Below are 21,521 nucleotides of genomic sequence, written 5' to 3'. Positions count from 1 at the left end.
ATGATAGCAAAAAAGATGGTTTCACATTTTATAAAGTACCAGGTCTTATTTATAACCACAATGGCAATAAAGCTATCTGAAATCACTTTGTATTAACCTAACAATTCTAGATTGTACAATTCCATGAATGAAAAGGAAATTGTGGTTTTGTAATCGTGGTTCTTTAATTGTTTTAAAAATGTTTATCATTAATTAGATAACACAGTAAGCAGCCTATAACAGGAAAGAAGAGAAGAATTGTTTGATAATGTGAAGAGGCATTGCAGATAACAATTGGGGAGTTCATTCTTTTGTGAGACTGCAAAAATATTGGAACTAGATACACAATTTGCGAAATACATATTTTTCATTTCCAGATGTATGAGATTTCTAATTAAATGTGTGCATGTGAAACAACTAGCTCCCCTTTCAGTAATATCAGGCTCCTAGTCATAACTGATAAGATAGTTGGTTTGATTCCTAAGAGAGTTTTCAGAGTTGTTGTTTCTCTATTGTTTCTTTTTACTTTGTGCTTCCTTAAATTTCTTATAAATACAGTAGTAAATGTTAAATAGAAGTTCAGGTGGAGGTCAGTTCTACATTTCTGCTCTCTTATGTACAAAAACTCGCCTACTGTACAGCTTTATGCAAATCTTTTCTAGCACCCTCTCTTCCTCCCATCACCACCCTCGCAGCTGTCTTCCTGGTTCATTCCTCACTAGTGAGGGGGGGTTTCACTATCCTGACCTTACAGCCAGGGCTGTCATTTCCTTAGCCGGCAAGGTAACACCAAACACGAAAATAATATATCTTTTATATTTCTTGCATCTCATCTTAATTAGAATTTTGCCAAAGCACTTAAATAATTTAACAAATTTAACTTTTAAATACCTCAGATGTGAAATTTATGAATTGTAGAATATATCCCAAGCTGCACAGTGGCATGTAAATAGTGTGGCTACCTCATAGATTCCAGAGTAGGTCTCGTCTTCTTTCATCATCTTAATAGTAAATGTCCTTAAATTGTGCCCTTGGATGGAGTGACATTCTGTCTTGGGTGTAGACCTTTCTTGCACCCTGTATTTAAGGGACAAGCTCCAGGTTGCCACTCCCCTTACCAAGAGGTAATGACTTTGTGATAATGGGAGGATAAACCCATTTCTTTTGAAAAAGAGTGTTTGAAATTAGAAAAAAATGTATCTTTTTCTTTTACTTTTTCTTCCTTCTGTGAATTTTATCTTGTTTATACTAATTTCTAAGGGAGTGCCATAAAAGTAATCTACAGTATATATGTTTGCTAATGTTTTCCAAAGAGGAGGACAGCACTTCCTTATCATTTTAGATCACAACCATGCATGAAAAAGAGAGGATTAGAGTGAATTGTATACAGGCTTAACACTTGAACTAATGCAATTATGGGAATATTGTACAACAAGAGTTCTCTTGTGATTGTGTCCTTATTTTTACTAGTAACTTTTTTGTTTTGTTTTGAGACTTCAAGTACCCATTCCATTTAATTTAGAATGTAACACTGTGTGGTTGTCGTACAGAGGCAATAAGAGCATCCAATTAACAAACACAGTGTGAAGGGAGTTGTGACAGAGTGGACTGGTTTGCTAGTGCCTTCTGTCAAAGGGAGGATCTAATTAAAAGCAGAATGTGTGAAGAAGTATAAAAGTTTCAAATGTAGCAAGAAAAAGTAATTATTTATGTAAAGTCCTGAATATTTTAATGTCAATTCCTGAGATATCATATTCTAAAAATTTTATTAACACATTTAATTTCTGATCTTCCATTACAAGTGCAGTTAAATATTTTTTTTCTTAAAGAAAAGTTATGTAGTTATTATAATGGATTCATAGCCCCACAGGAGAAATGTGGATGTGCACCCCTAATCTTTAATTCGTGGGAAATTCAGGAATGACAGCTTTATACTGTATATGAACTTCACCTCCAGTTCTGTAGAAGAGAGTTATGGGTTAAAACAGAAGTCTTTATAGACTACTAATATAGTCTCAGCAGAAAGGTTAAATCAGTGTTTACTGTGTTCTTTTGGAAATTTAGAAATTAATTTCTCCATTGTCTGTTATACTAAAGCTTACCTATATTCTTTTTCTTAAAGTTTTCTTAAAGCGAAGTTAATTTTATTTACAATTTTATGGGAAAGCAACCTCCACTTTTGGCATAGGGATATATTTCTTGTGTTCCCCCCTTAATCATGGCTGAGGAACAATATCGTCACACTAGATAATATATAAATAAAAAATAATCCTTCAATTTATATAGCGCTTTTCTGAACACTCCATTCTCAAGAATTTTACAGGTAATGGGGACTCCCCTTCACCACCACCAATACGTAGCCCCACCTGGATGATGCATCAGTACAGTCACCACACATCAGATATCAATGGGGGGAGAACACAATAATAAAGCCAATTCAGGGATGGGGTTTGGGTAAAGGCCAGGGTTTTTTTTTAGCCAGGATACCAGGGTTAACACCCCTACACCACAAGATTTTAGACACCAAGGAACAGGCACACATTTGTTGAAGCTGTATGTGTGGAATGGCGCAGAATCCTTTAAAACAGCATCTGCAACCTTATGCAAAGTATGTACCACAGATTAATAGCTTGTAACATGTAGTGTGCCATGCTAGTAACCAGAGCCTTTTGAAGTAGGTCCCCTGGTGAACATTTCCCTGATGACATAAAAATGGAAAAATTTCCATTTGTGACAGCAATGTCTTGTAGCTATATCAGTGTACTGAGATATGTACTGTATGTTAACACCTGTATGTGTTTTATATTTACCTGTGGGAATTTTATTACACTGGCTAGATATAGACAAAGTAACCAGAGGTGGGGGTTACTACAAAGTAACCATCAAACTATATTCGGTTTTTAGTATTTTTTTTAAGGTCACCTTAAGTATCACCCTGTAAAATCATTGTACTGACATTGTTTTTGTAGTAATACGAAATGTCACTACATTCTTATCAATTCTCTTGTGATCCATTGTTTCACTCAGTATGGTATGAAAATTATTAAAAGTACTATGGTATAAGTTATACAGTAGTACTTAATCTTATACTTAAGTATCATCTGGAGGCAGCTTCTCTTATCTTTGAGTCATTGCAGTTGAGACCAGTTTTTTAGTATGGAACTCCAGCAGCCAGGTTTGTTGCTATTGACACAGTATTTATCGAGCATTCCACTTTAACGTCCTGACCAATTAGTACACTAACCACTTTTCATTGGAGGTGACCTAGAGGATTCAGGCTTCAATGAGGTGAAAATAAACTTCTCAAATTAAACATTATAACAAACTTCTTACTGCCTAAACAATTCGTATACACAGAAAAATCTTGGTAAAAATGTCATATTCCATACAATTGCTCCAATTCGATGATCTGCAACAGGTGGATTATTTAAAAACATACCAGTCACTGTGACTCTGTGGTGTTCTGAAGTGGCTGCTTCATAGTCATCAAGCCCTTGTTTTCTGGCTCCTCAGAGAAATTAATCACAACTCTTTATACCAGGGGTCTCCTAATCAGTTCCTGGAGGGCTTCTGGATTTTGTTCCAACCACGTTCTCACTTACATTGTTGGTCTAATTATTTAATTAGCTGCATAATTGTAATACATCTAATCATGCCCCCTGATGTTATTTATTCAATAGGTAATTCAATAGGTAAATGTTTCTCCAATGAAGTGAATGACTTGTATAGTCAACTAAAAGACTTTACAAAACTCATACTGCACATACAGGTATAGATAATAGGTATAGGTGTAATTTATAAACTAATTTGTTTCCTTAATTGACTTGTTCCAATTAGGTTGGAGAAAAACCAGAACACACAAGGCTCTCCAGGAACTGACTGCAATCTGTGGTTCATATTTTATATTCACACCATTTGGACATTTTTTTTTTGTGCTTACCCTGAAGATTTTGTAGCCTTGAACAAGAAAAATTTGGTTGTGCTTTAATTTCACCTAGGAACGTCTTCTGCACCAATCACTGCAGTTTTCATTTAGTATTGGTGATTCTCAAGATTATAGGAGAAGTCAAGTTCCTTTCATAACTTGCATTTTTTACATTGCCATTTTAACATTTGTCTTATGTAATTTGAATCTTGTTAACTTCTGATCTGCTTTAAATCAAGTCAATGATGTCATAGCTGCATTAGCAGCTAGAGACACTTAAATATCCCAAATGACCTTGCCGAAGGCAATCCAGGATTTAAGACTCTGCCTCCATAGTGTAACTTTGATTAACAAAACGTAAAAAGAAAAGAGCAGAAAGACTTATCGACTTATCGCAGCAATCTGTCTTTGTATATGCTATACCTTTTTCTGCTTTCATTTTTTAACTTTGCATACAGTGTTTAAGTTATTGACTATGTGAGGAAGTCAGTAAAGATTGTAACACTTAAACACAGTTATGAGCACATGTAGAACAAGCATTAGCATAAATGACCTTTTTCACAAATATTATTATAGACTTTGTTTTTTCAACCTTATATGCATATTTATACTGTTGAATCAAAGCTATATAACATAGATGGTGAAAGGTAGATAAATATGCAAATAATTGAATTTTGTATCTGTGGAATGAAAAAAGTCTAAGCCTAAAAAAAATTCAACAATTTCTGACCAAACACCACAAATCTTTTCAACGTGGTTAAGTATTTTACAATATCAGTGTTTTTGTTGTGGTGCTGTCTAAATCTAAATCTAAATATCTTTTTAAGACCCTTACTTAAATTAACAGAGCTATTTTGTATTTTACCATTGTTATAATTTAGGTAACTTTTTTCCAAAACATGTATAATTAGGTGTAGAGCATTAACTATCAAACTTGGTTTTTAGCTCATTAGAGCTTTGATCTTTACACAGTATATCATATTTTTCAATTGTCTTTGATTCACAATCACAATTTTTGATAGATGCAGATTTTTGTCCATGCTAGAGAGGTCCATGCATGATAATTGGAGACTCTACAAGCAATTGCTGATTTTGTTCTACATTTTGTACCATCTTAGTCCTATGCAATTGTTTTCTAAATTAGTTTAATTTTCCATACAGTATAATAAAAACAGATGCTGATCGTTGTTTGACAGGTGTGCAGTCAGAACCCATTATCAGTGAATACACTCATTAAAATAGAGTAAAATTCCTTTGACATACACGTGGACAGATGGTAAATTTATAGGGAACCTACATTTAAAAATTAATTTGAATTGTTTAAACTTTTAACATTTTATAGTTTTAGACACAAAATCAACAAGAGCTAATATTACAAATGGATTAGTGTTGTGTAACTGAACAAAGTCTACAAACATGTATAAACCACCCCTTGTTAATCTTATCATCCTAAATGTACCGTAAATAATTTTGTATTTTAATAGCTATTAAAATGTGTTAACATTATTGAAACTTTTTTTTTGTGCACTGTGCTTCTTCAATGGCAGCACAAGAATTATCCAACAGTGTATCTTCAAAAGCTTTTTTGGTATGATTAGAATGTATTGTTATATTAAATTGATGATCTGTTAATAAAATTTTGTTAATTTGATGTATTATTGCGATTTAGATTTAGATTAAAATCAAATAATGTTTTAGGTTTCAAATGAGTGAAATATACGAAAATCCTAAGGGGTTCACAGACTTTTTCTTGGCACTATATTGCATTTAAATGTTCCAACTTGATTCCATTAACCAAGGTTTTACTTTTACTCAGCTTCTGTTCATACCAAGATGTTCCACAGTTCCATTTTCAGGCCAATTATTGTTGCATAAAAGACATGTTATTTCTGAGGGTTATACTGGCTTTATTTCCATACAGTAATCTGTGATCATTAAGGTTACGGAGCAGCGGAGGACTTTCATTCCATCCTGAACTGCATTGTACAGTATACGAATTGTACTTCATTTTTCTTGATTGTGCTTGCGCCGAATCCTGTCAGGCCTGGCTAAACATCTGTTTCCTGTCTGAGAAGATAGTGGTATTGTGGAACACAAAAGCATGCAGTATGCCCTGCTGCCTCTGAAAACAATCAGAACAGAACATGATCAAAAAAGTACTATATGTTCACAGAAAAACAGAGGAAATAGAATATTCATTCTAAGAGCTTCGTTGAAGTAAGGGCTTTTACTGGTCCTATATAGTATTATGCTCTAATTGTTATGTTTCTGCGATTTATGTACTTTTCTGTGTCTTAAAGCAAATTTAAATTTAGAAGACAGGTTTGATGCATTGAAAGTTTTTTTTTTCATTTGTTAGTGCAAGGCAAATAGTAAATCTAATTATTTTCTAATAAGCACTTTCATATGCTTATTTTATGTATGAGGAATGAGAGGGGACCTACACATGTTGATGAATGGGGAGTAATATTTGCAAAATTTGCAGTTTCTTTTAGTAACCAGGACCTCTGACTGGGATTATAGATTAGTCTGACATTATATAAACTAATTCTGAATTTGTTTTCATTAAAGTAGTTCATTATATCTACAATAAGGACTGAAGGACTGCTATCGGAGGAATTATTAGAATGCAAAAGAGAGTCAAATTTATATGTAATGTAAAATATTATTTGTATTGTATTATAATACACATGTGGGGGGTGATGTAGAAGCAAGCTTTTAAAATAGGTACATCACAGGAAAACAGACACACACAAGCAGTCATAAGGTAAAAATAGTCCTTGAATAGTGCAAGAACTAAAGATAAATAACCATTAAACAAAAACTTAAACTAATCCTTGAGCTACATTTCTTACATAGTCCCTCTCTAACAATAAGATGATATATCCAATGCCTCCAGATATATATTGTATAGATATATCCTTTAGCAAAGTGAGTTACAGATTGGATAATGTTATGTATAAATCATATTAGCATTGCACAGAGCAGAGTCATATTTGTTATAAACAATTATTTGAATTCCAGAAAACAAAAGGATCGTTATTCATACCTCTAAGTATTGCTTTAAATACATTTCAACAAAAACAAATCAACAATAACATACTGTACCACTCTTAGGAAGCTCAATGAAAACATCCAGAACTACAGTATATAGAGGCCTCCCAAGATTTTTCTGGTGTATAAAGAGTTCCCTGGCTCTGGGGCTAAGGATCTGCGCTTGTGGCTGGAAGGTTGCCGGTTCAAATCCTGCAGCCAGCAGAGGAATCCTTCTCTGTTGGGCCCCTGAGCAAGGCCCTTAACCCCAACTGCTCCAGAGGTGCTGTACAATGGCTGAGCCTGTGCTCTGACCCCAGGCTTCTCTCCCTGTCTGTGTGTCTCCTGGAGAGCAAGCTGGGGTATGTGAAAAGACAAATTCCTAATGCAAGAAATTGTAGATGGCTAATAAAGTGATCTTATCTTAAAAGGAGGTAATACAAAGAACTGAGACGTTCAATAGAAGCATACAGTACATCATCATTATATTTACGTTTAGAGAGTAAACACTGCAGGAAAATGGTCATTGACCTCCACAGTTCTTTGAATAACTGAAACTGTAAGAGAATACTGTATGTTGTAGTGAAAGGAGGATTTTTTTTGCATGTGGTTATTGCTAAAGGAACCATGTAACATTGAATCTATTTGTTTCACCATTATGGAGTTTAGGCATCAAAAGAATAGTACTTAAGATTTACTATAATGCATTTTTATTGTGGTAAATTACTTTCAATAATATTGACAGAATTCTAAAGATTTTGTAGATGGGCTGTCACATTCTAAATTTCATTATCATTTATATTAAATACATTTTAGAAAATAGTATTGTTCTGTAACATGCAAGTGATGTGCATTGCAGCATACATTAACAGATATATATCTGTAAAGCCAAACTTAAACTGAAAGTCTGAAAAGGTTACTTAGGCTTTAGTATGTGTTGGTGATTCTTAGCTTTTGCCTTTTCATAGTTTCATAGTTATATAATGTGTTTGGTAACCAAATAAATATAAATAGTATGCTTTCTGAGTTTAAGAAGAAAATAAAGTTGAGTCAATCTGAGTCAAATCATAAGAATCATTTCAATTAATTAATATTAGCAGAAATGTCCACACTGAATAAAATAAAATTCATTGTGAAAGTTGTTTGCAGGAGTTAAACTCACAGATTAATATTTGTGAACTCATTTGTTGGCTCAGGTGTTACAAATAAGCTTGCAAACATACTGTATTTTAACCTCACACTATGTATTTTAAACTTTAAGCAGGAAGCTACATAAACATTAACAGTAGTGTGGTACTTTAACATTCATACTGGTGTTCAGTAGTGCTAGTTTTGGAATAAAATTTTTGTCAGATTTTGAACACCAAAAGTCAAAGAGGAACAAAGATGAATGCTTTTTCAGGTATAATTTTAATATGTATGGTTATAGATTAAAGTAGAGAAATGATCTTAATGCTGTCTATATTTACTTAGAACTGACAAATGAAAAGAAAATCAATTCTAAATATACAAGTTTTCTTGCATTTCTCAGTGTTCTTTGAAGTAACAGTATTTTTTGTTTTAAGTACAATAATTATTCCTACAGGAAACCAACATCTTAAAATTTAATACTAAGATCTTAGCTTCTTTATTAAACATGGTCTGAATATTTCCTCATTGTGTGCTCCATTATTTTCTTTTCAGGATATGCTGACTACATATATAAAATATGCGATGTTTGTTATATATTTTGTGATGGAAGGAAATCTCCTTATTTTACATTTTCCCTTTAAATAGATGTAACCAAGTTATCTTTCAAGCATATTACAGTCTCATATTTGCCATTCACAAAATGTGATGCTTGTTGCTGGAAAGCCATCTGATGGCAGTGTTGTGACTCATATGGATTTTAAATCGTAGTCATGTGCTTTACTGTAACTGTTTGTTTTATAAGGAACCAAAGCAGAAACACAGATATTTAGAATTGAAATAAATGTTAGGTGTGATATTTATGTTTCTACTAAGTCATCATTCACCAGCAGCAATAAACAACTTATCTTCACCTCTGAAAAGCATAATTTAAAAAATGTTGTTTTTATTCATTCAATGATATATTATTTCAATATGAACTCAGAATGATTAGTAATTGGGGTGCAACTATACTACTGTAGGTTGACAATAAACATACGTTGAGGGTAATTCCATATTTTAGTTTTTTAAATATTAATATAACATAACACAGTCATCAAAACATGCTAATCGTAGCACATACATTTTTCCATAGCAGAGTTTGCAGCTGTTGCACAAAATACATGAAAGTTATGTGAAAGAACATAAATTAAAAAGTACCTTGTATGTCTTCCATGTAGTATAAATGAAAAACGTTAATCTTTTATGTTGCTTAAGAGCTTACAGACCAGAAGAAACATGGCTGCACAGCTCAGTGTGTTCTAATCAGTCAGCAGAAACTGCAGTTCTGATTAACCAGAAAAGTCGCTCATTGGTGTCATGGCGAATTTCCAAGATTTACACATGTGGTTAGAACCCAGTGGTGCTTACAAGGGGACTGGGCAAAATTATAGGTACCAAAAACAACAACTTTGATGGGCCATTGGGACCAGCATATCACAATCTATAGGCAACCTCTTGCATACTACTGAAAAACAAATTCTCTACTAACAAGTCAGAGACCAGGTGGCATACTTTAGCAGTCTAATGTAAAGTTCTTAGATTTCTAAGAACTATGCTAGATGTCAGAGAGGACTAGGGTGTGCTGTTGTTAGGGAAAACAATATTGACCTTCTGCAATGTTTCTTAATGATCGATATGTGGCAGCAACACTATGACTGGCTACATTTGTCAGGTTCATTTAATGGCTGCATGCTTTTCAGATGTCAATAATGTCATGACCCTTTCATGCCATCATAGTGTCAGATTAATTTTTCACTATATCAAACGTTGTGGAGTGTGGTACTGGCTCTATTCTACAAAACATGTTTTTAGATTTAAACAAAACTATCAAATAGATATGTAAAACAATAAACATGTTATTTGCCATACACTATGTACAGAAGTATTATGAAATGCCCAACTTTAGAAATGAATTCCAACACAAATACAATACTTTAGTTGAGATTCAGCATCATAAGGTGCAGTATGTGGTATGGATTGTGGGAAATTCAGAATTAGATGGAGTACTGCATTGCTAAATTAAAGGGAACTGATCTCTGCATGGAGAATATCCTCAATTTCTTGTTTATAATGTGCTCTTCTATGCTGTTATATGAAATATTTTATATACTGTACAACTGATGCTATACAGTATGTAATTAAATACACAGTGGAATACCTTAACACTAAACATTTCCCAAAACAGAAATTTGAGACAGTAGATAGCATTGGGCCAAGGATAGTGATAGTAATTAGAAATTTTATTTATTTGAAATCAAAACCTGACTTTGGCCTGAATTTTGTACACTTGTACAATGATGAGAACAGGTGGTTTAGGCATTATTGAATGAGATGCCAGCACTGGGCAGATGTTACACTACAAGAACATACAGTAAACCAGATACGAGCTACAGTATGTTGCATTTTTCACTGGAATAATTCTGAAGATGATACTGAAGAAAGAATATATTGTTTGGGAAAAGATATAAGTTAACTTGGAATGTATTAGAATATGTCATGTAAGTATGCATTATTAAAGTAGGTAATAGGCAGAGCAACAGTGATAGTTGATAGTTGTTGGGTATCGTGTCACACAAGCTAAAATGCATGCATATAATATAAATAATCTTTAAATCTGTCAAAACAATGTACTGTAATATTGAATTCACCTTCCACACTATAACATGATAATAAACTGTAAAATATAGCATGTCGTTTTTTGTCATTAATGCAGGGGCAGCCTAGTCTCAGTACTCTCAGAAGCATGCTAGAAAAACATATGCTAATAACGCGAAAAGAGGACACTTTGTACCCTGAAAAACAGAAGGGTAATGTGCAGTGACTATAGATAGCTGAACAGAAAAGCAGGATGCATCATTTATGCTTGATTTATACTTAACGGAATTTCTTCGTACATTTAGGGAGTCATATTTTTCTGTTTTGATTAATTGAAGCTTATTTTTGTTCCACAATATGTGTAAACCATTAAAAAATCATTTGCATTTGTAAATGAGAATGTGAGCAACTGACTTTGCTTAACATGTTCACATATTTAGCTTCTGCTTCTACTTCAGTTAATTTGTATTAAATCAAAATATCTTTAATGAAGCATTTAGGATAAAATAAATTTTTAAGATGTAAAGTACTATTCTTCCACTTTTAAACTATGTACTATAGAAAAAGCAAAAACAGCAAAACTATAGTACCAAAACTATTAGTACTGACAGTTGTACAAAGTAACTTATCCACTAGATTCTAGGGCTGTCTCGCTTTTATCACTTGTCATAAATTATTCAGAAAGGTAGAGTTCCCTTTGGTCTCCTAAAGGTGTGTGTAACAAACACTCCCAAGCTTCAGTCTGGACAAATCCCATGCTATCTGTGAAGCTTCCTTCTGCTTCCTTCAGTTCCTTCAACTGCTCAATATTAGAGGTGAAAAAGCTGAGTGCACTTGGAATACATTCTGAAGTCAGAAATGGTATATATCTGTAGCACAGAAGGAGCTGGATGCAGACAGAAAGCAAATGAAGAAGTAAACCCAGAAGGAATTGGGGATTTGGAGCTCAGTTTGCAGGTGAATCATTAAAATATTAATCATTGTTGTTATGTGCTGTTTTAAATGTGCAGACCTGTCTAGTTTGGCTCTAAAAACAATTTATGGCCCTGTACATGTTCTTTCACTATTTCAAACCATGCAGATTTGGTGTGATGGAGCATTTCATATATACTGTATAATTTGTCTGGCAGCGGCATGTGATACTGTATTTTTTTCTGATTCTTATTTGTTCACATGGACATTTCTAAATTTAAACATTTATAAAGTAAGTAATTGTGAACAGAAACCTACTTTATTCTCTTTAGGTCCACATACTATGATTGAATATCCATTGCATATTAATGAATCTAATAAAACAATGCACAAAAATGTACGAAAGCCAACTTAAGCGGTGTTTTAATTTCCAGACTCCTTTCTTTAAAACAGTTTAATTTACAACTGAACTGAGTGAAAATACATAAATTTACATTTAATAAAATTGTCCATAAATTAAATATATCAATTAATAACCACATTCTTAAACATTGCCAAAAGAATTTCATGCATCATGACTTCATTGGAGTAAGGCTGTCCTGAAACTAAATGTTTTGTGATACCCTGACCTCATGCATAATCAAAGTACATTGTGCCTCCTCGTGTCAGGATTTTTTTTGTCTAGTTCATTCTCTCCAGGACACAATAGATTTTTAAAATTACAAGGATTGAATTAAGCAGTGAGACTGAAGTCCAACTGTACCCTTTGTTGTTGGATGGAAGACAGAATTCTATTAAATACAACTGTAAACATTGTGTTATTAGAAAAACAAAACAACCATTTTTACAGGTGATTTTGTAGCAGTTAGCCGGAGAGTTTTAATGAGGCAGTCCTTTATAGCACAACTACTTACTTAAGTATCCCAGATAAGTGAAAAAATGTGGTTCATGCAATGGTGATTTCATTTGTGCTGAGATCTGTATTGGTCAATGAAGAAACTGTAACCTTAAATAAAACAGTGTGAGTTTTCCAATGAAAGGGAAAGAAAATTGTCCATAGGTCAAAACACATGGTACTAAAATTCAGTTCTTTTTTGTATATTCATTTTATTCTTTCAAACTTGTTATTGTAACAGCTAGATAGGGAGATCAGCATCTAGCTAGTGTCAACATTTGCACTTCTCAGGGTTTCAAAGCAGGTAGAAACAATTATAGCAGTTTACTGAGTTTTAGGAAATCTGAGAGACATTGATCAAAATGAATCATCTCATAGGTCATAACGGTAATAATGTTTTTATTAATTATTATCAACAGTCCATGAGCACAGGATAAAAGATAGGTAGGCGGAAACTGAAAAGGAGAGACAGAGACAGAGGAGAAGTGTGCCAGGCAAGAGGGCCTTGTTTGAATCAACCAGATTCTGTCTAAGTATCTGAACCTTGTTTTTGTTTAAGAGAGCTTGCTGTCTGTTGTTTTAGGAAACTCTGATTTCCCCTAGCTAAAAACAGTCTTTCCTGGTTAATGAATGTTTGAAACAGGGAGATAGATTCACTTTAGGAACATCCAGATTTATAGGAAGAGAGATTTAGCTTTGCATTATATTCTGATTTATCTAGGATGAGGTTTATCTGTCTTATTGGTCTGTTAGGAATTATACTGTATAGGATTTTTGAGTACAGGGTGTTAGCAGTGTGTGTTTTTTCTGGATCCTAGGCATCTGAAATGCCTTGTTTGTAAATAGAGTAACTTGTATGTTGCGTTGTATGTTGTTTAGTGTGTGTTACTGTCGTTGTTAATAAATATTTTATCCCAGTTGGCCTCTGATTTACTGATTTCCCCAGAGATGTGCCAGACAACAAAGATCCCAGGTGCCTTTAACTATACCAACTGCTCAGGTTTACTCTTGGCATATCTTTTACAGTTAGGAAATTCTGATTATTTATTATAATTATTGCTAATCCTGCTCACTCTGCATTCCATTTTAAAATCCTCTCTTATTTGTAAAATTATTATAAATACATTAATTAATACATTTAATTAATATGAATTGGTTCTCCACATGTAATATACTGTATGGTACAAATCTCTATGCTATTACTTACTAATTGTAATTTTAATTGTAAGCATTTTTATTCAATATGAATTTCAACTGGACTGAAAGACACTCATTCTCTGTAAGAAAAACACAATGTGTAGCAAAACATTTGACTAAAGCAATCCACAAACTGCATTTTACTCACGTCAGTGCAATTTAACACTGAAAAAACAGACTTTAAAATAGAACAGAAAAAATGTAAATGGCTTCTTACAGCAAAGAGAACTACCACATTTTATTTTTGGCGAATAATTTTCAACCTATCAATAAAAAAATCAAAATATATATTTAAGTAAACTGTATCTCTTTGTAGCTGGGCAGTTACAATTCAAGGTGATTAAAAAAACTACATTTTTATTACTGTTAATACAGTTGTCATGAAAATAGATATGTTCTATACAGTAAAATACTGAATCTGGAAAAACAAAATGCCATCTTCATTAGTGTTATACAATTTCAATGTGGTGCCTCTCTACTGTTTTTCAGAGGTATGAGCCATAGAAGATATGGATAAAAATGTCTAGGAAGATTATTATTTTTCAAAACTGCAGAAGATATATTCTTGATATTTTGTATGAAATCCTTGAATGATCTTAACTAGATCATTAATCAGGTGTGTACCCATTGAAACATCTTCTTTTAATATATCACATAATTTCTTTGTCTTGCACTTATGTAGGTAGAGTTCTATGCTAAAGAAAACAATATTATACAGTATATACTGTACATTTCAAAAGCTTACAAGGATTGTGTTACTTTATGTTCCTTTAAGAATGTTTAATTCCTGTTTAACAATAATGTTATTCAAGAGCTCCCAATAGCAGTAAATCTTCATCTGGTCTTTGTTGTAGCCGTGTGATAATTGATAGTGTGTAATTTTGGTTTATGAGGTTAGAATATTATTACCTATAAGTACTGTGCTACACAGTGCAGTATTATAGTTTCCTTGGAAAATGAATCCATAAGACTCATGTTTGCAGTCATAATATTGTGAGGAAGAAGTATTAATACACACAGTTATACAGTGCTATATTTGCTGTCTATTGTATTATTGAAGTGTTGGGGGAAAATGTTTTGATAGTTACGAATTCTAGGTATTTTATAAAGTATGCTTTGTAGCAGATGATACATCCAATCATTGCTCATATTAAATTAAAGCTTCATCATCTTGTATTTTCTAAATTAAAAGCCAGGTATCTCATGGAGGATTCATCTGGGTAGAAATTAGAAGCTTCTATACACAAATAAATATTAATGGCTTTAATATTATGTTTTGTTAAAAGTTAAGCTATATGTTTTTTGGTTTGTATTGTTTAAGACACTTTTCACCTATTAAATAGTAGACTTTAGCAGGCTAAATCTCCATTGTTTTATTAATTTTATTTTGTATACCAATTTAACAATTATATTTTTTCCTGAAGTAGGAAAATGCAATATATGCACATAAATTCCAAATTCTACAAATATTATTAAATTAATCTTCAGCCTAAAAATAATGAATAGTGCTATTTATATAGTAATTAGTAAGCAACAAACAGTCTATTGGTAAGCTGAATTTATATTTATTCTGAAAATTCCCATTCTCATTTATTCTTATTCTCAGTGAATCACCATTTGCTGAAACAGCTTAGAATACTCTAGTTAAAAGTATTCACATTTAAAGTTTAACCTTGCCATAGCTTTCTGTTTTGCATACTTAAATTAATCCTTTTTCCTCATGATCAACAGAAATCACAGAAACCTCATACCAACATGGAAAGATATATGCTGCTTAAGTTCTTTTATGACAGCTGCTACTGGTCAAACAGACGCTGCATTTTCTACAGTATATGTGCAGAATTGTGTAGTCTATAAATCAGAGTTATCTGAGCCACTGAATTGTCTATCTGTAAGGCCATTAATTCTTGTCATGGGATTCTGTTGTTGTACAGTATGTTGTTCTAATTTGTTCTTAGCTAAAATAAAATACTGTTCTAAAATTATATATACTTTCTTTATACCTGCCGATGTGAAGCAGAGCTATAACATAATGTGGCCACCGTCATGCTTGACAGAAGGCATGGTAAATAAGTAACTAATTTCTCTCAAGTAAGACCTGAGGCCTTAACAGTCTCTAATAGTTGTAAATAGTAACAGTCTAATGCATCTGTTAAGCAAGTTTTAGTAGGGAAATGACCTGCTTTCCTACCAACTTTCCCATTATAGATGCTTTTGCATTTAAGTTTCAGTGTGTCTTCTTGGACTTCAAAACCTTTGCTAAATGTTTGCAAGATTCCATTTGGAGTTTGAGTTTTTTTCCAGTTCCATACAATCCCCATGAAGTGGCTGCATGTTGCTGACCACAGACATTTTCTCCCATCTCAGCCACTGAACTCTGCAACTCTTTTAATTCTACCTGTGACCTCATGGTGGCATCCCTCAGCCATTTCCTCCTTGCCCGGCTAGATACTGCCAGGCAGTCAGATCCTGGCAGTATCTGGGTTCCTTCTACTTCTTAATGATTGGCCTCACTATCCTTGAAGGGATAATAAGGGTATTTGAAATATTTCATACCCTTCTCCTGAACTACTGTATGTCTTTATATTCTAAGATGGCATCATTTCATGGTGAACTTTTCTTGTGTAGCTCTCTCATTTATGTTGATTATTATTGTGTTATGTCTCATTTTTTGTGTAAAAAATATTACCTATGATCAACAAACACTCATGGATCTAACATTTAGAGCTTTGGATATGACTTCAGTGGAATCAAAGGTACAAGACTTTGCTTCTCAAACACAGAGTAAATGGGGACATGAACACAAGAGGAAGCAGGGTAACACTCAGTGTTACAGTATCTCCCCTCATGTCCTTAAAATCTTTGCAGGTCAGCAGTCTCCTGTATATGCTGACATTTTTAACCTCTCCCTGTCCCTGTCAGTCATACCAGAGTGCTTCAAGAAAACCACAATTGTGCCACTGTCCAAATGACCAAGGAAACTTAAATGATTATCGCCCAGTAGCACTAACATCAGGGTCATGAAGTGGCTAGAAACCCTAGTATTGTCTTATATAAACTGCACTATCCTAGACCCCCTTGACCTACTTCATTTACTGCTTAAATAGGTCAGTTGATGATGCCATATCTCTAGCAATATATATTGCCCTAAAACATTTTAACAGATTGGGCACAAATGTTAGGATGCTGTTTATAGATTACAGCTCAGCCTTCAACACAATTGTTCCCGTCAAGCTGGTCCCAAAACTCAGGGATCTAGAACTCCATCTGCAACTGAATACTAGATTTCCCAATGGGCAGACCTCAGGTGGCAAAAACTGGCAACAATATCTCCACTACAGTGATCCTAAACACTGGAGGTCCCCAAGGCTGCTGTCTCAGCCTTAGCCTGTACTCCTTCTTTACCTATGACTGTACAGCCATATACAGCTGCAACCACATTATCAAATTCGCTGATGACTCCACAGTTATCTGGCTGATCAGTAATAATGATGAGTACACATATAAGAGTGAGGTGGAGTATCTCACAAGATGATGCCTTGATAACAATATGGTCCTCAATGCCAACAAGACAAAATAACTCATGGACTTCAGGAGACCCAGAGGGAGTCACACCCCAATCAGCATTGAGGGTACAACAGTGGAAACTGTCAGCTGCTTCAGATTCTTCAGTGTGCAGATCTCAACCAACTTGGCTTGATCTCACAGCACTGTAGCCTTCTGAAAAAGGCACAACAGTGCCTGTACTTTCTGCAGTGCCTAAAGAAATGTGGTATAGGGAAGCTGCTCCTGCTACTTATAGGATGTGACTTACGATCAATCGGTGAGATTTACACCATCCGCTGTCATAGTAAAGCCCAATCCATCATTCAAAATCCCAATCATCCTGGCCACAAACTGTTCTCCCCACTGCGCTCTGGCAAGTGGTACCTCACTATTAAAAAAAGAACCACTAGGCTGAAGAACAGCTTCTACCTTGCAGCAGTGTGCATCATAAACAGCTGCCTCAGAACTCAATACATCTCTGCGCTAAGCACTTTTTACTTGGACTACCATGTGCTTACAGTATGTTCATTACAACATATATATATAGTTCTTTATCACATATTTATTTTCTACCATGTATTTATTGTTCTGGTTGTTTATTGACTGTACATATTAGCAATATTTATTATGTACCATTTTATAATGTTCTGTCTACATTGTGTGGTGTTGTCTGTTGTACTGTGCTGTGCATATCCTGAGTGAAAGGGTTTAAAGATAACATTCCAATGTAAGGGTATATAGCAGTAAACTCCTCTACTTTACTCTATACATTGTGTTGTTTTGAAAACTCCTTGGTCTTCATGACTCCATATAGAGACTCGCATTTTCCTTGAAATCATGTGAAATACTACTATTACACACATAGGCCACTCAACTAATTTAGAATGCCACAACAAAGGGTTTGAATGCTTATCCAGTTATAACCTTTTCATTTTTCATTCATATTATCTGTTTGCTTTTTCTTTTTCTTTTGCTCAGAATGTGCTTAGAAAGCGTGGCACAATGTGAAAATTATGCAAGGGTCTGAATATTTTTGCAAGGCTCTGTAATGTAATATATAAGAGTATGAATTCATGCAAAAATAATAGAAAACCTGAGTACAAAAAAGGTACAATACAAAATGAAGTAGATTTGTATGATAAACAGCAAGTTTATATAAGCAACTAAACCAATTTCTCTTTTGCCTAAGGTCACTTTCCATTGAACCACATACCAAAGCTTCTCTTAGCTACACCATAGAAAGAAATAAACCCTGCTTATTTTGTTATGTAATTTGTATATTTCAGCAAATTGATTACAAAACAGCTACTATTAACATGTGTTATACTTGGAAGCGAAATAAGTTAATAGGATTGATTTGTATTAGACAAGGTCATGGAATGGAACTCCCTAGTTACAAAACTGTTCTAGAAACCACACACAAAGCAAATAAATAGGGTAATAGATAATGACTAACCAGTTGTTAATAAACAGTAATTACAGCAGTGATAAAGAATAATTGAATCAATATATACTGTGTACACTGTATACTGTATATCCACTGTGAAAAGTACTTGCCCTGTGATTAACATGGATTGCCAGTCAAGCCAACATGATTTGGTGTTTTGACATACTGCATATTTTAAAGTCAATTTATTGCATATATGTAAATAAGCAAATTTAACACAATTTATTGGAGTTTTTTTGTATATTTTGTATTTTGTATCTTTTCTAACAGAATGAAAAGTCACCCGGGCGCTCAGCAAGTCGATCGAGCAACATCTCCAAGGTAAAAAGAAGTAATTGATTTTCTTTACTATGTTATTACATTGTTTGGATAATCAATACTAAAAAATTTTACTTTTATAACTTTACTGTTTGATATATGAGGTGGCTTGAATAAACTTGATTTTCTGCATTCAATAGGTGATAAACCTTAATATATAAATATGGAAAATATTGTCATTTATTGACTGTCTGAAACATGGATTTAACTCAAACTCTATTACATTGTAGTTCTGTACTAGAAAATCTAAATCTTCAATATCTTCTTTACATATATTTTTATACAACACTTTTGATGCACAAGCACTTAACATCCATCCATTTTCTAACCTCTTTATCCAATACAGGATTATAGGGGAATTGAAGCCTATCCTGGCAGGCAATGGGCATAAGGCAGAAAACACTCTGGATGGGATGCCAGTCCATCACAGGGCACACACACACAAACTCATGCCAGGGCCAATTTAAACCTCCAGTATGTCTTTGGACTCTGGGAGGAAACCGGAGAACCTCGGGGGAAAAAAAACACCCAAACACGGGGAGAACATCCAGATAGCACCCCAGGTCAGAAATATAACCCAGGGCCCCAGTGCTGCAAGACAGTAATGCTACAGTATCCACTGTGCCACCAATGCACTTAACAATGATATGAAAAAACAGTAACTAAACAGAATGTATTAGCTGTTAAAAACTAAATTAAATTAAAAAATACAAAATTTTAAAAAAGTGACCATAAAACTATCAAATCAAAATTAAAGGTACACTGTAACAAATCTGTTAAAATTGAATGACAACACTGATTTTAAACTAGAAACAGAAGGAAAGCTTTTCACGTTGAAAGGTAGTCAATTTCACAGCAGTTGTGTTTGAAAACAAAGGCCAGTTTCTCTCTTTCTCTTTAACCTAACCTTCCATTTGCAGGGAAGGTAACATCTTGCAAACCTTGTCCTGTATATTGAGATTAGTAGGAAGAAAATATCTCTGTCAGATAATCTGGTACCACACCATTGAGGGCTTGTACTTAAGACAGAATGTTTTCTAGAACTAGAAAAGCCATGACTGGAGTAACAGGTTCTTTCTTTTTTGTTTTATTAAGATCTCCAGCTGACTCTTTCTACACCAGCCGTAACCTTGATATAGATTAGACTAGTGGCACCAGGAAACAAAACATTGCAGTAGTTCAAACTGCATGAGATAAAAGCATGGTCTACTTTCTCAAGATCAGAAAAGACAGTAATTACATATTGTTTGCAATATTTATAAGATTATTAAAATTGTATTGAGCTATTTTATTTCATTTTGACTTTAATCAAATACAGCACAGAGCTTTCTAACTTCAGTTTTTAAAACAGAAAATTAAAATGTGAAGCTATTGATGAGAACTTCCTATACAAATGCCTGTCTTTCTAGAATTTAAAAGGAACAAGTAATAGGTTTATTCCATGCTGAAAAGTGAAGAAAGAAAACACAACATTTCGGCTGTGGAGCCTTCTTCGGGTAACACCTGAAGAAGGCTCCACGGCTGAAACGTTGTGTTTTCTTTCTTCTCTTTTCAGCATGGAATAAACCTATTACTTGTTCCTTTGCAGCCTATGTACAGTATGCTGACGCAGCTACCTACCTGAACTACTTCTTCCTAGAAGTTAATTGCAAACCTTTGATTTGAGTTTTAATATTGGTTTGTATAGTCTAATAATCCTAGAGAAACAGTAATATTGCCAGCTTTTACAGACTTTCGAAAACTATTCTCAGTTGTGAATAGTAAAGAAGCAAATTAATAATTCAAGTGGGGAACTTAAACATACTGTATGTACAACAATTTACAAATGCCCAAATGTAGGAGTTACTTGTTTGGGATCCACTCACTCCAACAAGGAAAACAACATATTTGATTGTAATATCTGCATCTTAACCTTCTGGCACCAAATGAATGAGATTTGTTTGGATTTAAAATCTAGAATTTCCGGTTTTCTGTGTGTGACTCACAAAACATGTGAGTAAAACTCAGAAGTACATTTTATATTTCAAGGTTTCAGGAAGAGCAGGCTAGGAGGTCAAGCATAGCATTTGGCTATGTACAATAGCAATGAATGTTATTAGGTAAACAAAGCTGTTCATCTTCAGCATAACTAACCAAAACTAAATGTCTGTGGTTTCAGCTGTCTTAGTAATACTGATATGTAGATGTCGGTGTCTGAATGCTTAAATATACTGTATCTGTTCTTATTATATTCCTCCAGTGAATAAACTATCAAATTAAACATGTATGTTAACACTCTTAAAAACTTAATTTTGATACTTGTTATAATTATAGATTTGGGCTGAATGGATTCAAATTCTTGTTAGGCCTTAAACCTAGTTTGAGAGAATATGCTGCAACCACATACATGTGTCACTTCCCGTTCTCAGTAAACACAAGCACTATTGATTGAAGTTTACTTCTCAATTTGCTCCTGCTTGCTTCTCAAAATGCAGTTTGGTGTTTAATGGTGTTTTCACAGGCCA

The 21,521-nt window shown here is 33.8% G+C and overlaps 1 protein-coding gene across 6 annotated transcripts in view; it reads left to right on the top strand.

The window, feature by feature from the left end:
* Positions 1–21,521, top strand: part of marchf1 (membrane-associated ring finger (C3HC4) 1) — a 136,714-nt gene that overhangs the window by 94,354 nt on the left and 20,839 nt on the right. For 3 of the 6 annotated variants that reach the window (XM_088633301.1, XM_088633305.1, XM_088633302.1), the window contains exon 3: positions 18,970–19,020. In XM_088633301.1, coding sequence (XP_088489427.1) covers positions 18,970–19,020 — 51 coding nt within the window. Of the gene's footprint in view, positions 1–11,544; positions 11,660–18,969; positions 19,021–21,521 lie in introns of those variants that run through there. The other 3 variants (XM_088633304.1, XM_088633300.1, XM_088633303.1) reach the window with 2 other exon arrangements.

The sequence above is a fragment of the Lepisosteus platostomus genome, chromosome 1 (genome assembly GCF_059453375.1).
Source record: "Lepisosteus platostomus isolate fLepPlt1 chromosome 1, fLepPlt1.hap1, whole genome shotgun sequence".
Taxonomy (NCBI): Eukaryota; Metazoa; Chordata; class Actinopteri; order Semionotiformes; family Lepisosteidae; genus Lepisosteus; species Lepisosteus platostomus.
The sequence above is the reverse complement of the archived record's forward strand: the minus strand, read 5'-3'. Positions and strand labels throughout refer to the sequence as shown.